General features: G+C 47.3%; 1 protein-coding gene across 1 annotated transcript; it reads right to left on the bottom strand.

Moving 5' to 3' along the window:
* Positions 1-655: 655 nt before the first annotated feature.
* On the bottom strand, positions 656-13,499 carry LOC130142732 (transcription factor JunD-like). Its single transcript, XM_056325090.1, has 2 exons — positions 13,209-13,499; positions 656-13,166 (listed from the first exon to the last, which is right to left on the bottom strand). Exons 1-2 carry the CDS (start codon positions 13,497-13,499, stop codon positions 12,186-12,188), a joined length of 1,272 nt encoding a protein of 423 aa, XP_056181065.1. The 3' UTR covers positions 656-12,185.
* Positions 13,500-16,184: the final 2,685 nt, after the last annotated feature.

Here is a 16,184-nt window from a genome sequence, read left to right as displayed (position 1 = left end):
CTTGGTTTGGAAGGATGTATCCGGAAGGCAGGGCTGCCTTCCCAGAGCAGGGGAGCTTTCAACTGGGACTTCAGAAGTGTTTTTAGCACATGGCGATGTTTACTGAGTAGCTCTCCTTTGGGAGTATGTCAAGACGTAGCAACAGGCATAAGAACGATCACGGGAAAGAAAAAGAGTTGCCTTATTTAACAGTTTTGCTCCAGATGTGGCTTCAGAACAGTTTAAATGGCAGAAAGTTTTTACCATCCCTTGTTCTGCTGAAACAGAAGAGTCAAGACATGGGCAACTGGAGTCCTGTCCCACAGTGCTGACAACTCCAGCTTTTCTTAGTAATGGCCTGAAATCTGATGTCACCAGAGCTGGACTTGCTCTTCAACTCTTTTCTTTTTAAAAGTTTACTTTTTGAGTTGCATCTGCTTTAGCACATATGGAAATTAATCTGAAGAGCAGCATTTTTACTAGAAGAAATCTTTCCTTCCTTCCACTTCAAAATTTTGATACAACTGAAAGAAGCAGCATATTAAGCGTGATTTTAAAACCTTTTTTTAAGATTCCAGATCAACAAATTTTTCTTGGATTTTCCAACAAAATGACAACTATGCCTTAAGCTGACTTTTAGATTTCTTGCTGAAATAATGAAGAACACACCCAAAAATATGAATATAAAGCAATTTTAATTTTCCTCTAGATATTTATATCAAAGAAATAATACTCATGTCCAAGTACTGTACATACGATATCTTCCTTATAAACTCTTTTGTTTAAAACACATGTACAAAATTGCACATTGCAGTTTGCAAAAAATCATAAATACCTTTTGCATATAAACAATTCCAGCACAAGGATCAATGTTATACATTCCAAAATGTCTGTCTGATCACAAACAAAAACCCCACTGTGATCTCCATAAAGGTCCTAGTGTTACAACTCAATCATTAACAGATTTCTAGCTGATGTACTACACACAGTGATACAAAAATGAGCGCAAGGCAAGTCGCCTTTTAGTTGTAAGTACTTAAGACAGAGGCTTGGAATACAATTCGGCTGCCATTTAAACCCATGGTATCCATCCCACAGTATTTAGTGGTAGCAGCATTGAGCTAATTTTTTCCAAGATTGCCAATCGCAGTATGCCTTACTTCTAACTCTTGAACAAGTTGGCTACCACTGAACAGTAGGAATTGGAAAATTATTGTAAACACAGTTATCACCATTGTATATTCAGTAAGTTACAGTATTCTCCTAAACACATCACTAAATTAAGAAAATGTTTTACAATTAATTTAAGTGCAAGATGCCAACTAGTATCATCCACTTTGTCTCAGAAATAAGTATTTTAAATATAATACTACACAGTTTGTAAAAGTAACGTAAAAAAATTACAATGGACATAATCCTCAGTTGTATATTATTAAGCCCTGTAGCTTCTGTTTACATTTAAAAAAAAATCACCGCATCAGAAAAAAAGCTGTCAGGAGTGTCCTTGATAAACCTCTCCCGACCAAATCCAGCAAATGAGTAGCTACTGAATTTTGTTTCACTATTATTACCTCCATCTGTGTGCAATGTCCTTGCCAGCACACCTGTTGGAAGAGTTCCCCAAAATTATCAGCTTTAAAAAAAAGGGGGAAGTACTTCTGTATCCATACAAATCTGTTTTGTTGTTTCTTTGGGTTTGTTTGTTTGTTTTTTAATCTATTCAAATACTGCAATTTTTTAAAATTCTTCCTGCAGCAGAGATTTTGAAAGGGTTTCTCAGAGGCTTCCTCTGTGCCAGCTAATTTAATAAGGCAGAATAAGAAGGTACACAAAAACCCAACTTACAAGAACCCAGGAAAGGATGTAGGCAGACAACCACCCACCAACTAGTTGCATGTAAACTGCTGGAACAGCAAAGCCAAATCTGAACTGCTCTGTCTCCACCTTTTGTTCTGAACAGCTCTCCTGAATGAGGAAGTTCCAGTGCTATGCCCGAAGGCCTAGGGAGAATCTGTTTGGATTCGAGAGCCGTAGGAAGCAGTAGTTTGCTCACACTTCTGCTTTTGGACAAAAAGAGAGCCTGGGGATGCTGGCAGCTACCCAGCAGGGAGGGGCTGCTTCTCCTTTTCAGGAGATCCCTTTGGTCTGTTGATCAGCACCTGGCACGACTGTAATCCCAATGAGAGCCACAGGACTTTCACGATCCTAGCAGCAACCCCAGCCCATGATAATGCAAGGTATTTCAATGATGGTACTGCAGAGCATGAAGCATTTTCTGCATCATGGAAGTTCAGCAAGAACCAGGCACCAGAAACCACCAAACACTTTCAAAGTCGGGTCCTATTGTCCAAGAGCTCTCTCCTTTTTAGCTGATGGGAGTTAGCTGCTCTACTCAACCGATGAAAAGACGCACTGCTCAAAGAACGATGGATTTAATCTTTCCCAGTCTGCACCTATCCAGAGCTGCTCCCTTCTCGGGAGTCTGTTTTGGGTGATACGACAGTAGCCATCATGAACACCACACAGCAAGGACACATGTGTGGTCTCCTAAACCTCAGAAAGATTTTCAGTCTAGGCAAAAACTGCAGGAAGAACAAGCCAGCCTTAGATGAGCCACTCCAAGAAAAAGAAACTACCCTGGAATAATGTCCTACAATTCCACAGGCTGAGAAACATGGAAAGCTGAAAGGCTACTTCACCGACGAGACCTACTCAGGAATACAGTCCCGGCTGCCCTTTCTGTCAGACCCTGCACAGGGAGTTGAGGATTACCTTCGGACATCCTAACTAGAGGCAATCTAGCAGATTGACTTGACTCTTAAGGTTCAGGAGGCTCAGGGCCTTTCACAGCAGAACAGGCCTGATACTGCCCTCTTAAGATCTCTACCCTTCTCTCCTTTTAACCTTAAGAAGCCAGTAGACGCGTTCCTAATTAGGAAGAGTGGGAGTGGTAAAGAACAGTGGCCAAATTTTGGTGGGTGAGAGGCCTATGCAGACTTGCTCATCATTTTCTATTTGCAAGCCAGGAATTGCACAACACTATATTGCAACACTTAACTCCCTTCCCTCCATCCCCTACAAAGCAGCTAAGCACAACCCAAGCAAAATCACCAGTGAAAGTAAATGTTTATATTGATGGTTCACATGTCAGAACTGTGCTAAGTGTCCCTGTAATTAACAAGTGGTGTTTTGCAACAAAGTGAAACAATTCTCCAAGATTTGCTTGTGTTGGGTCCTTTGCTCCAGGTTTGGGGTTGCGTTTGGTTTGGTTTGGGGTTTTTTTTGGGGGGTGGGGGGGGGTGGGGAGAGGGAGGAAAAAATTAACAAAGCCTGAGTATCTAATCTGTTACATACGGAGGAATGCTCAAGGGGCTCGCAAGAACTTGTTTTGCTACATGTTGAGCAACACCACCACATGGGAAAGCCTTGAAATCAGAGCAAATGCTTGAAGACAGGGCGTAGCTGCCTCTTGGAGTTCATCCTTCACGGGCTGCATTTTATTAGAGAGCAGACCTTTGCATCATCAGTCAGCAGTCGGACCTGGACTTCACTTAATGACATTTCAGTATGGTGGTTGCCATGGCTTTAAATAAATATGGGTAAGTGTGAAATTACCAGTCATCAGGCCAAACAGGGAGGAGCACAGTTTCCAAAGAAAAGAAGTTTAGTAGACACTTGGGCAATAATAAGAAAACAAAATAAGCTAAAAAGCAATCTGAAGAGCAATCTTAATTCTTTGCCAGTTCATCATACAATAAATACTACCATTAAATACTGTATCTGAGATAAATTTTATTTCTTCCTTGGTTGTTTTTCTTACTGTTGCTGATTCCTCCAACTATAATCTCTAACTATAAGCACAGAGAAAGGAATAAAGAAGTAGGCTTTATTACACACTTTTGGCCTGCTTGGAAAGTGATATCATACCACAAAGATACCACAGACATACCAGTTTGTGCTGTGATTTCAGTTCCAGTATGCCCAGAAACACTTTCAAACATCGCAAGGATGTACACACCATATTAGTAACTTTTACTAATTTAAACACAAAATGGTTTGGACTGATAATGACACTTAGGTAGCATTTTAGGAATCCCTGTTCTGAAGATGTCATCCGTCAGACTGTAAACAGAATAGGTGTCCTAGGTACTTACGGCCATAGCTTATGTGACTTATTATATATAAGACTATTTAACTTTGCAGTAGTCAGTATTTTCCCACTATTCCTGTCACTCTTCCACAAAGGATATTAAAAGAGAGAACAGTAAAAGCTGGAAAATACAAGAGCTCAACCTCTAGCTCTATTCTACCAAGAAGCACAAGTTTTATACTGGTATCTTCTACTGGTATCTTTCCCTAGCAGTCACTAGGGAAAAAGGAGGAGGGTATTCTAGATATGCTCTCTGGAGCAGTCCGTTTAGTCTATGCCACCACACTGCTTGTGTCCTGCATTACAAGAAAAAAGTGGAGATGTATGAAACAGAGGTGCAGGGAAGGTTCTCAAGCTCAGCATGTTACCTTTCAAAAGGTTCAGCATGAACCATGAGGCTATCTCCATAAGCCTTTTTTTTTTTTTTTATAAGACTGTTCATGCTTAAAGGTCAATTTTCCATATCAGGCAGGAAGGCCACACACTCCTCTGGGCAGCGGGAAGCTTTCTGGAAAGGACAAGAAAATGGTCTCAAACACTTCCACAGAGTTCCAGCTACTGGTTATGATTTTTTGAATGTTCAGTCTGTGGTCTAAGAACAGGGATGCAGTGAGAAGCCAGACTTTTAACAGCTTCAGCTTTCTCCATCTATGACAGAAGTAATACCAAAATCTCACCAACTGCGACTAAACAGTTGCAAAAGATGTTTCAAGGTAGTTAGCAGAAAGGTTTTCAGATTTAAATAAATTTCAAGGGTAGGGTAAAATAGGACTTAATCTAGAAAAGTAACAAAACTCACAAGACCAAAACCAAAACCAACAAAGACTGCAACCAAAGATATTTTTTTTTCTGGGATGGGATTCAAGTTCTGTTACTGATCTCCTGTGACACAGCTCTCCAGTCTGTGTGGACCTTATTTAGGTGGCTTACAATTCCACTCACAACTAGTTCTTAACCAATAACTAATAATAGTAGTAAATATTATCAGCAGTGTGCTAAATATCACAATCTAGCATATTAGTGCACAGTGAACTGGTCTTATCTATCATCTCCGTGTGTTAGCAAGGCTTCACAGTCAAGTCAACCATCACTCCAAAGCATTCCTTAAAGAAATCATAACTCTTCCAGAAAAGCCATTTCACCAGCACACATACTCCTTAAAGTATTGCAGTCCTAGAAATTCAGAGCAAAGCTCATTTTACAACTAGCTGCGCTATGGATACAGACCTTTTGATAGCAGAAAAAAAGCAAACAGCAGGTAGATAATTATTTAGGGTGACTCCCTTGCAAACATTACTGATAATAACCTCCCCTTCACAGCAAATCACTACATATGAACTGCATCACTTTAGATTACATTAAGGCTACATGTGATTTTAAAATAAATGGTCTTTTTGCATGAATTTAGCGTTGCAGGATTTAACAGTCCTCCAATTTGACTGGGAATCTAAAAAAAATCACCTTGCAATCACACACAGAACTGCAGCTTAGTTTTCTTCTGTGAGAACTTGACCACAACAAAGAATAAGACGATGCCCCATTGTGTACTGCGGCAGCTAAGAAAATCACAGTTCCTCCATTTGGCCATGCCCTTCTTCATGCATGCTAGTGTCTGTGCACAACACCTTGACATGTCTTTGGGGGTATCTGTGTGCTTCAGAAGGCTAGATTTGCTGGCTTTTCCTGTATCAGTGGCTGGTACGGGTTGAGAGGGTACCACCTCAAGCAGAACTCCAGCCCAAGAAGCAACTGATGTCTCAGAAACATCAGCCCAAGAACTCAGACACTCTGCAGGCACAGGACCAAGACTCGGTGATTTTACATCAGTGACATGCTTTTGTCAAGACAGAAAGTTGCATTTCTTTGCAACATGGCGTTGGTGTGAAGATACAGATCCTAGACTGGTTTCCTTCCTCTCCCCACTACTGTTTCCTCAGCAGGACCCTGTGAAGACAGCTTAAGTGTGGCATTCTGGTTGACCTACACGTACTGGACTGTTTCAACACCCAAGCAGAGATGCGGTTTGTGATTATACTCATGCAGAAAGTAAACCTTCCGGTATGCAACAGCTTAGGAAAACTGCTTCCAGACTAAAGCAAGCAGCAAGGATCAATGCCTGTAGCAAGTCAACAGGATGATGTCTCAGCTGCCCCCTATACATAGATGTACATGTTTCTAAACTTTTAGCAACACATGGACAACAGCAGGTTCTCCACTGTGCAACTCACTGTTGCAATGTCTTTCAGAAACCTACATTTAGTTTGTCACACATGACCACTTTGTGGGGAAGTTGCTTCTGTCCCGACTTTTGAGTTACTACCAGCCATTATGAAGAAAAGTTTCACAACACAAACAGCTAGCTGAAAGCCACTTTACAGGCACATTAAAAAGAGAGAGATCTTTGAAAGACAGGAGAGGAATAAGAGAATTAGCAAGACTTCTTGTCCTCCATAACATACCATAAGGGCCTAAGTCTCCATAAATTCAGATGTAATTCATCACCTTCACAGTGAAGTTTCACCATGTACAAGATTAACAAGTCTGTAAGAATCTTTAGCTTCTGCAATTTGTCACAGCAACATTTATCATAGTGCATCAAGTACAGTAAACCCTGCTGCAGTCCCACAACAAGGGACTGTGGCATTAGAAAAATCAGTCAACATTTGCAGGATTATTATGCACTGTGAAAACTTCCTGTTCAAGGCTTTTTCTGCTGATACAGGTCTTGCCAAATGTTAAAAAATGTGAATCCCTGTCAGATTTTACTGTCCACCTCTGCTGAAAGATGCACGGACACTGCACACAATACTAATCAGATGAAGAGACCAAAGAGTGTCAGAATAGCCTAGGAACTCTTCAAGACTCATTCTTAGTTATGGGAAAATAGCAAACAAAATGCTTGGAAAATGGAAGTGGTTTTGTACAAATCAAGTATGTACACAGATATGTCATACTCCAATTTGCCTACTTACTATACATAGAAACTCAGAGAATCAAGTAAGGGAAGAGCAAAATTATCCAGCAGCAGTTACAGCTGCACATAAGAATAATGAAAATGTAACTCATTGCTTTTCTTTTTTAACTTACACTCCAGAAGAGGAAGGACACATAAAATGCATTGAAGAATGACTTGCGTTACAAGTAGACAGTTGGATGGGGTTTTTTTCTTGCATGTTAATTTCAGCTATAGAGACATTTTCTCTAAGAAGCTACTGGATTCAAATGGCCAAGACTCAAGTAATGGCAGCCAAGTCACTGTTTCCAGCACAACTTGTAATTCAGACATAGCATGCATCTGTACTTCAGACACCACCAAACAACACCATATAGTTGTTCATATAGTTTATATAGATGTTTATATAGATGATGTAAGTATCATCAAGCTATGTAACTGATTAGAAATTAGTTGCCAAATAAAAATTCCACTTTAACAGCTGCAGAATGCCTCAGGACTTAACTTTGGGAGATCACTCCTTTGTCAAAGGTGAACAGACACAGTCAATCAGATACTTACATGAAAAAAAAATGGATGCCTTATGACTCTTCCTTCAGTCATGACATAAACAGGAACCAAGGTAACGAAGAACTGTAGTAGGGCCACCCTTAGATCTCGAACAGTGCGTGATAGTCCACAGTGATTTATGACATGCAGCGAAGAGTCCAAATCCTTTGAGGTATCTACCTCTTGCAAGACCATCAAAGGCTTATAACAAAATGTCACCACCACCATCAGAATCACCCCGCTCAGCAATCAGGACCTATCACCCCCAAACACCTACATTTCTCAAAGTATGCAAAGTAGTTGCATTTTGGGAATTGCTCTCTAAGCCTGCCAAATGGGCTCGACCCGGAGTCACAGTGAAAGTTCTAAGAACCACTCAGCAACCACCTGGTCCTGTCTGGACACCCTGTGATATTGACAAATTTCACTACCCGTTCTGCACTGGGGAGCAAACCAGCCAACTTTTCTAGTAACGACATCATCTGAATCAGTCCTAGCTGAGTACCTTCCCTGACTCACAGCAAGCAGGGGCAGATCTGGTGGGAGCTCCTCCCTCTGCCCAAGGAAGGAGTGAACAAGACCTCCCTCACCACAAACCCTCCTCCTTCTACTCCTTAAGACAGAAAAGATCTGATAAAAATTCAAAGAAATGAAAGTAATTTATGAATCAAACTATTTTGCTGTAGCACCTAAATAGGAAGGCACTTCACATATAGATCAAGACATCAGTTCAAGCACATTCGGAATCCAATGATAAACTGCAAGTGAGATGTGCACAGAAGCAAGCATCCCTCAGTCAAAACAGACAAAGGAAGGGACTGCACAATCTCCAGAACAGAGACTACACCTAGGGCACAGAAACAAAAAGGGATGTTTATTTGTCATGGGTTCACACCTGGAATGCAAAACCAGATCAGAAGGGCATGAGGCTAGCCTGCAAATCAAGTCATGCAGTGAGAATCTTTGTAAGAACTAGCAAACAGTGTGCACAAGTACACCTGGCAAGCATGGCACAGTTTTGAAGGGCAAAGGAAAATTCTATGAAGTGCTGAGTCCACTGAACATAAAATGGTTTTTTATTTCTTCTGAATTTTTTTTTCAATGACACACAGCCAACTTGCCTGCAGTTACTGGAAAGGAGCTACGTTGATGCAAATTACATAAAGAGTCTGGAAAAATTTTACCTAGTGTCTATCTTTTAGCATCTTACAGTAACCAAAGTTCCAATACCTAGAAGAAACAGACATGAAAAATGCTGCAACAAACCGAAGAGGGGGGGTGGGGGTGGGGTGGGGGGAAGGCAGGACAAACCAAAGAAGCCAAGATTTGGGAACACTTCAGGGGTAAAGTCAGAGTACTGATACATGTTAGAAGACAGTAACAATCAAACCTGATGGCTGCTGCAGCAGGCAAGCAGTCCTGAGTCTTGTTATATTAGTTTAAACTATTAGGTGCTTAGGCTATTCACACTTCTTTCCACTGTAGGTGCGGCAACCTCTAGCAGAATCAACAGGTAAAAAAAACCCCAACCATAGACACACACTATTCTCAGATTTGGTCATGTCGGTGTTAGATCCTGTGTCTTAGCCTAAATACCAGATAAAAGAAGGCATTTATGAAGGTAATCTGTCACTCTACAGAAGACATTTCTTTCCGACAACTCTACTACAAGAATAGTAGTGTCTGGCAGAGAGCTGGAGCCGCCAGCCTCACTAGTAACCTCTCATCAGTCATCATGGTAACTGAGCTGGCCTGTCAGCACTTCTACCACGAACAGATGTCCACTAGAACATCAAGCAGAGAGAGGCTGGACACAAGGCTGCTCTTGCAGAAAGTTCAAATGGGAGAGAGGTAACGTGTGGTGGTTTCCAGCTTTAACACCACCATGCTGAAAAGGGCAAGCTTGTTATAACCCTGCTGGGTTATAGCCCATTATAGCCCTGCCCTTAGCTGGGAAGGGGAATTGCAGTGATCTCTTGTGCCTTACAGATCCCCCCCACTTCTCCTTGGACGTTGTTAACTTATTCTAACCAGAAATGGTAAAATAAGTAAAGAACAAGTACTGCATTTATCACTGTCTTGTGTTCTACTGCAAGATCTTTACCTAGCCCTGTACTCATTTGCAAGTACAAGAACTGAAACAGCAGCATTCACGCATACGATTTTTACTAATTTTTCCAAGACACCCCCACCTCACTACACATACAGCAAAGCTAAGCATCTCACATCAACGTATCTACCAGGCAGCATTACCTCTCTCACTAGGGGAAGCAGGGCTGGGGGGGAAGTCTTTAGCAGTTCCTCCAGTCTTGCAGCATCTTTGCAGATAGGTGATGCCTGCCACATAGTAAAAGCCAGCTATTTTTCACCCAGTTATTATGTAACAGGCAGTGCTACAGATTGCATGCAGTCTGGTTCAGAATGCCTTTAAGAAGTCTTTACACCTGTGTTAAGGTCAAAATAATTTTTTATCTGTTCATTAGTATTTCCAACAGCAGAAAGTACTGTTACAGGCAATCATTTTAACCACTGAAAAAGGCTCTGGTGACATGATTAAACAGTTATACAATGATTAATATGGCTTCTACCTAATTTGCATATGCATTAAGAAAAGAAATATCCTCAGACCATCTCAGCTACAATAACATAATTACTACACGTTGTCATGACATTTCACATGTGCCAGGAATGACTATGCACGCTAAAAGAAAAAGCTCACACACTTGACTGCTGCAGCTCAACTTTCTGATTAGATAGCACTCATGTATCCCCAATAAAAGCAAGAAAAACTGTGAGTCTATCCCATTCTCCTTGAATTTCAAAGCATCAAGTGTAGCTTTCAGAAGAAGTACAGGATGTTTAACAGCTCCTGAGCAGCTTTAACAGATCTGAGCAACGGCTTGTACACATAAAGGATGTCTATGCCTCCTTGGCTCCTCGTAGAATCCCCCATTTTCACCAGCTGGCACAGACGCATATCCCCATTTAAGTTTTGCCTCTGAGTTCAAGCAGAGTTTTTAGCACAGTTTCACATAGGGGAGCGGGCCCCCCTCTGCAGCTGGATCTGCTCAGGAGAAGTCCTTCCCTCCCCCAGCGGTGGGCCGCCCGCGGCCTCGCGCCGAGGGGCTTCTGGTGGGGTGAACCTCACACTCTGACAGACCCTTCCCACGGCACCCTGCCACAGGGCTGGACAGCGCTGTGCTAGCGGCTATGCTCAAAACACACAGGTGCAGCAGAAGCAGGTAGGCAGTAGTACCGAGCAAGGGATCTAAAGCTTTCAGAAACTTATTGAGGATTATGTCTATCAGAGGAAATAGTTCCTTTGCTATTCTCTTCTACTAGTAAAAACTTGACAAAGAAATAAACCACACCAATTCTTCCCAACCAGAAAAACATTTCACATTCTAGCGCTGACTCTTTCTGTCTCTAGAGTATTGCAGAAAGCTTCTTCAGAACAAAGTAGACCAAGAAGCAAGATACACAGATTTCTACTGAAAAATAAATCTACTTCTCTGTAATATTTCTGCGATTTATTCAAACAGTATACAATGGAATTACCACTTTGATAGCTAACCCACCCCAAATCTGAGCCCTTTTCTGTATAGCACTGAACTGTTACTATACTACATAAAGAGCAAACACTACTGGAATGTACACAGTGAAGGAAAAAAAAGTAACGCCATTCTTGCCAAAGTAACCATTCCCTACTAACGTGTTATCTAGAAAAATAAGGTCTAAGCAACGTCCAAAAGTGTTCAAGTTTCAATAAATAACTATCAATGCCCCAAGTTTGCACTGGCACAAGAAATATGGAGCATACAGTTTAGAAAAGTATTTTCATATGACTGAGTCAGCAATGCATTTCATCTTGCTTAAGATTTACAACAAAAAACATTTTCCTCCAGGGTTCGATTTTAAAACCGAAACTGTGCAAGTGCAAGAGCACCCCACATAGCAGTCTTAACTCTCAAAGGCAAATTAAAGCTCTAGAGAAAGGACGGTATTTTAAAAAAAGTTCTTTATCAATACCAAGAAAATATACATAGCCATATTATGTTTTAAATATATATATACACGCACATCTTTTCAAAAGGGTACGATTCTGGCTTTTTTTTTCTTTTTTTCTTTTTTTTTTTTTTAAGTGTGAAAAGCTTATCCATTGCTATACAGTTCAGTAAGGTGTATTAGGAAACACACTTTTTATATCCCCCATGAAAATAAAGTTGAATCTTTCTGTAAACAGGAATTTCCTTAATTTCCGAAATCTCTGCAGACCTCAAGTACTTCACTGAAAAAAAAACCAAACCGACCACCTGCCCCGAAACCACCCACAGAGACCCTCACCGTTAACCGCAACGTCGACAGACCTCGGGAAACGCTTAGCAACACCCGGCTCCTGCAACCGCCTTCTCCGGGCGCGAATAAATAATAATAATAATTAATAATAATAACAACAGGCGACCGGCGGCGGGCGAGCACCGCGGCCCGCGGTGGCTCCCGGCGGCGCCGGCGGCGGGCGGGGGGCAGCGGCCGGCTGGCGGCGGGGGTCCCTCCTCAGCAGGCGCTGGTCTCCGGCGCGGCGGCCGCCTCGGGGGGCGCCTCCCGGGGCTGGGCGGCGGCGGCGTTGGGAGGCGGGTGCCCGGCGGCGTTGATGTGGCAGCCGGAGGAGAGGTGGCTGCGGACGCGGCCCTGCAGCTGAGTGACCTGGGCGCGGAGGAGGTTGGCGGTGGCGGCCAGCTCGGCGTTCTGCCCCTTGAGCGCCTTCACCTTCTCCTCCAGCCGGGCGATGCGCTCCAGCTTCCGCCGGCGGCACTTGGAGGCGGCGATGCGGTTCCGCAGCCGCTTGCGCTCCGCCTTCAGCCGCTCCTGGCTCTCTGCGTCCAGAGGCGACAGCGACGGCGGCGTCGGCGCGCTGCTGCCGCCCTCCCCGCCCGCCGACGGCGGCACCTCGGGCACCGTCTGCGGCTCCTCCAGGGACCGCGCCGGCGGCAGCCGACCGCTCCCCAGACCCGCCGCCCCGAAGGCCAGGCCCGGCGGCGGCGGCGGCGGCGGCGGCGGGGCTGAGGCGGCGGGGTAGGCGCTGCCCGAGGGGCTCAGCGGCCCCGCGGGGCTGAAGCCGCTCAAGTTGGTGTAGACGGCCGGCGGCTCGGCGGCGGCGGGGGCTCCCGGCGGCCCCGGGCGGGCGGTGCAGCAGGGTCCCGGCGTGGAGAGCGGCGGCGGCGGCGGCGCCGCCAGGAGCTGGTTTTGCTTGTGCAGGTCGGCCAGGGCCTTAACGAAACCGTCGGCGAAACCCTCCTGCTCCTGCGTCACCGGCTGCCGGTAGAGAAACGGCCCCGCCGCCGCCGCCCCGCCGCTCCCCGCCCCGGGCGCCGCCGGCCCCGGGCTGCCGGCCCCCAGCCCCGCGCCCCCCTGGATCAGCAGCTGCTCCAGATCGGCGGCCGGCGGCAGTTTCAGCAGCGGCAGCTCCGCGGCCGAGCCCAGCGCGGCCTCCGGGCCGCCGCGGGCCGCCGCCGCCGCCCCGCCGCCGCCCGCCGGCTCGGCGGAGCCAGCGGGCGGCGGCGGGGCGGCGGCGGCGGCGGGCGGCGGCGGGGGCAGCAAGCGCAGAGCCGCCGCGCTGCCGCGGGCGCCGGCGGGCGAGCGAAGGGCGAAGGGCCCCGGGAGCGGCGCGGGGGCGGCGGCCGCCAGGTCCCGCTTCTTCCCGGCGCCCAGCAGCAGCTTCTGCCCCGCCGCCGCCGCATCGGCTCCGGGTCCGCCGGCGGTACCGAAACTCGGCAGCGGCACGAAGTCGGGCAGCAGCTCCAGTCCTTCCTCGGGGTAAAACGGCGCCTCCATCTTCACGGCGGATCGCCCGCTACGCCCGCCGCTCATACTGCCGCCCTCGCCGGCCGGCGGCGGCGGCGGCGGCTCCGGCGCGGGGCGGGCCGGGCTGGGCGCCTGCTCCGCGGGGCCGGCCGCCCTCGGCTGGCAGCGGGGACTGAGTCGCCTCCCGGAGCCACCGGCCCCACGCCACGCCCCGGGCCCGCCGACTGCCCGCCCCGCCGCCACCTCCCCGCCGCCGCCGCTGGTCCCCGCGCTCCTTCCCCCGCCCGCCGGGCTTGCGCGAAAGGGCCTCCCGCCGCAGCCCCGGTGCCGCCGCGGTGCAGCGCCCGAGGTGAGCCCCCGCTGCGCTCCCCCGAACGCTCGCCCGGCGGCTGCGGCGCAGGAGAGGCGGCTGCGGCCGGGACGAGGGGTTTCCCGTGGGCATTACCCGGGGATGCTTCGGCCACGGCACGCATCCTGCGAGGGGAGAGGGAGCAGAGCGCACGCGTGGCGGGGGCTCCCGCGTCGGGTCCGTGACGGACGGGTGCAGGGTAGTGGTGCAGGTGTCGAGGGTTAACGCTTCCCGACAGCGAGGGGCTGAGGAGTCTGTCGGGGAGACGCTGGGCCGTCGGGAAGCGTGCCGACTCGTCAAAACAAAAGCCTCTCGCAAGAAGGAGATGGATCTGACGTGGCCTTTCTTCTGGGGGAGAAAAAAAAAAAGTTTAAAGAAGAGTTTGAAACGGCTTAGACGTCTTTTCAACTTTCTTGAAACGTTAAAGTATTCCTTTTCAGTTTGGATGTGTTACTTGTTATCTTTCCCTTGAGGCAATTCCCCCTGGCCCTCTCCAAGTCTCTCAAATTCTTACACAATGAGGAAATTGCTTTCCACCCAGCCTTTTAAAAATCCTTTCTGCTGGGGATACCAACGCGATCTTGACAGAGCTGCTGAAAGCTCTCTTCTAAGTGGACTTGCTGACCCAGGGCCTGGGTGGCTCATCTACACATACATCTGCTCTCCCCATACGTGGTGGGATCCACCAGCATCCCCTCAGTTAGGTGTCACCCTGCCGCAATCTGCTCATGCTTTCTCCCTGGACATTTCCTCTCTGCACACTGAGACCAAATGCCTCTTCTCCCAAGGTCTGTTGACACTGCTGTGCTCTGCTGTAGTCCCACCATGTACACAACCACGCTGAGCCTCCACTGTGCCTAGGTTTGCTCCAAAACTGGGAGCAGGGGGGGAGGCAGAGAGACCAGTGTCAAGTCAGGAAGGACTTTGCCCCAGACACACCACTTCAGATCCATAGGAGATCCGGAGTCTAAGCACACTAGCTAAGGCCTTGGTGACCTTGACTCACATACCTCGGGGCCCCCAACTACACACCCTGCCCGTGGGACAGGAGCTCTATTTCAGCTTGGCCCACAGCCTTCAGTCCCTGCCCAGCTACGTCACAGGTGCTCCTCTCTCCAGCCCCATCTCCTGGGTGGACCTCGGACCTGTGTTTGCAGTTTTGCTCCTGGCACCGTTTCCCACTGCTCCTGCCTGGACTCCCTGGGTGGACTTCGTACCTGGTTCACACCTCACTTCATTTGGGTGTGTCAGTGGGTCCAGCCAACACTGCCTGCCCTGCCCACCCGGCTCAGGTGCTGCAGGGCACGCCCAGGCTGGTGAGGGCCACCACCTTGGCTCCAGCTACCCCCAGCTCATCTTCCCCCATGGAAGATGCCCTTCCTGCTGCTCCCGGAGGCTGTGGCAGAATCGGTGCCCAGAAAACTGGTGGCAGCAAGACTCCAGTGAGAAGAAAGCCATCAGGCAAAAGCAGAAACAGAGGCATTTGCATGGATAGGGGAAGACTAAGCACATCTTTCTTGGTGAGGAAGGTGGTGCTAGAAAGAGATTATTTTTATTTCCTTGTCTTTTTGCTGACCTAGCAGCAGAGGGGCAGAGCTAGCAGTGCTCAAGCCAACACAGAGTACTGAAAGCAGCTGATGCGAGTGGCTTTGTGGAAGGGTTGCTGTGGCTGCTGGCTGTGTGGGCTTTTCGTGTCATACTCCTGGGCAAGCAAATGGCAGCGACTGGTACCTTCTCTGCAGCTGGGAAAACAGGGCTGTCAAAGCGGAGGAGCCGTAGCCTCCAAGCTAAAGTTAGTAAAGCTTCTCTTTTTTCTGTTACGAAGCAAGTACAGAGAGGAAAAGTAGACTGCAGAGAAAATGAGGTCCTGGGTGGGGACAGAGAAAAAGCTGAGGAGGTTCACTTGACTTGGGGGTCATTGTCAGTGAAATTCTAGCTATGATGTGATATATGACAGAAACAACACTAAAGCTAGGTCCCTTCATCAGTCTTCTGACAACTTGTCGGTCAGTTATATAGGACCATTTCAGTCGCTGATCTAATGCAGCGCTGGAAGGTGAGCCTACAGAACAGAAAGATGGAGAAGCTGCTTGAAATAAACTTAAATGTAGCAACACATCGATGTACTTAGATTGCTGTCATATACTTGCTGATACACCTGCAAGCCAAGTTTTGGTGGGTGAAATAGAGTTGTTTTACACATCCTTAATGCAACTGTGCGTTACGGCAACGCTGCCTTTCGGCTCTTTTCTGCTTCCCACCCACCCCTCGCTTTTTGTGAAGAGTGTCTGGAAACCCTCCAGGGCTCACAGAACCAGCTTCCTCCCCTGTGACAACGGCGTCGTGCACGCCCGCCCGTCCGCCCGCAGCGCCGCCTGCCGGGTGGGACGAGCATACTCCAC

This window comes from Falco biarmicus, chromosome Z, assembly GCF_023638135.1.
Source record: "Falco biarmicus isolate bFalBia1 chromosome Z, bFalBia1.pri, whole genome shotgun sequence".
Taxonomy (NCBI): Eukaryota; Metazoa; Chordata; class Aves; order Falconiformes; family Falconidae; genus Falco; species Falco biarmicus.
Note: the sequence above shows the minus strand (reverse complement) of the source record. Positions and strands in the feature narration are given on the sequence as shown.

Coding starts and splice junctions, on each gene's coding strand:
- LOC130142732 (XM_056325090.1), bottom strand. CDS start 13,499: ATGAGCGGCGGGCGTAGCGGGCGATCCGCCGTGAAGATGGAGGCGCCG. Junction 13,167..13,208: donor TGCTGCCCCCGCCGCCGCCC/GCCGCCGCCGCC, acceptor GGCTCCGCCGAG/CCGGCGGGCGGCGGCGGGGC.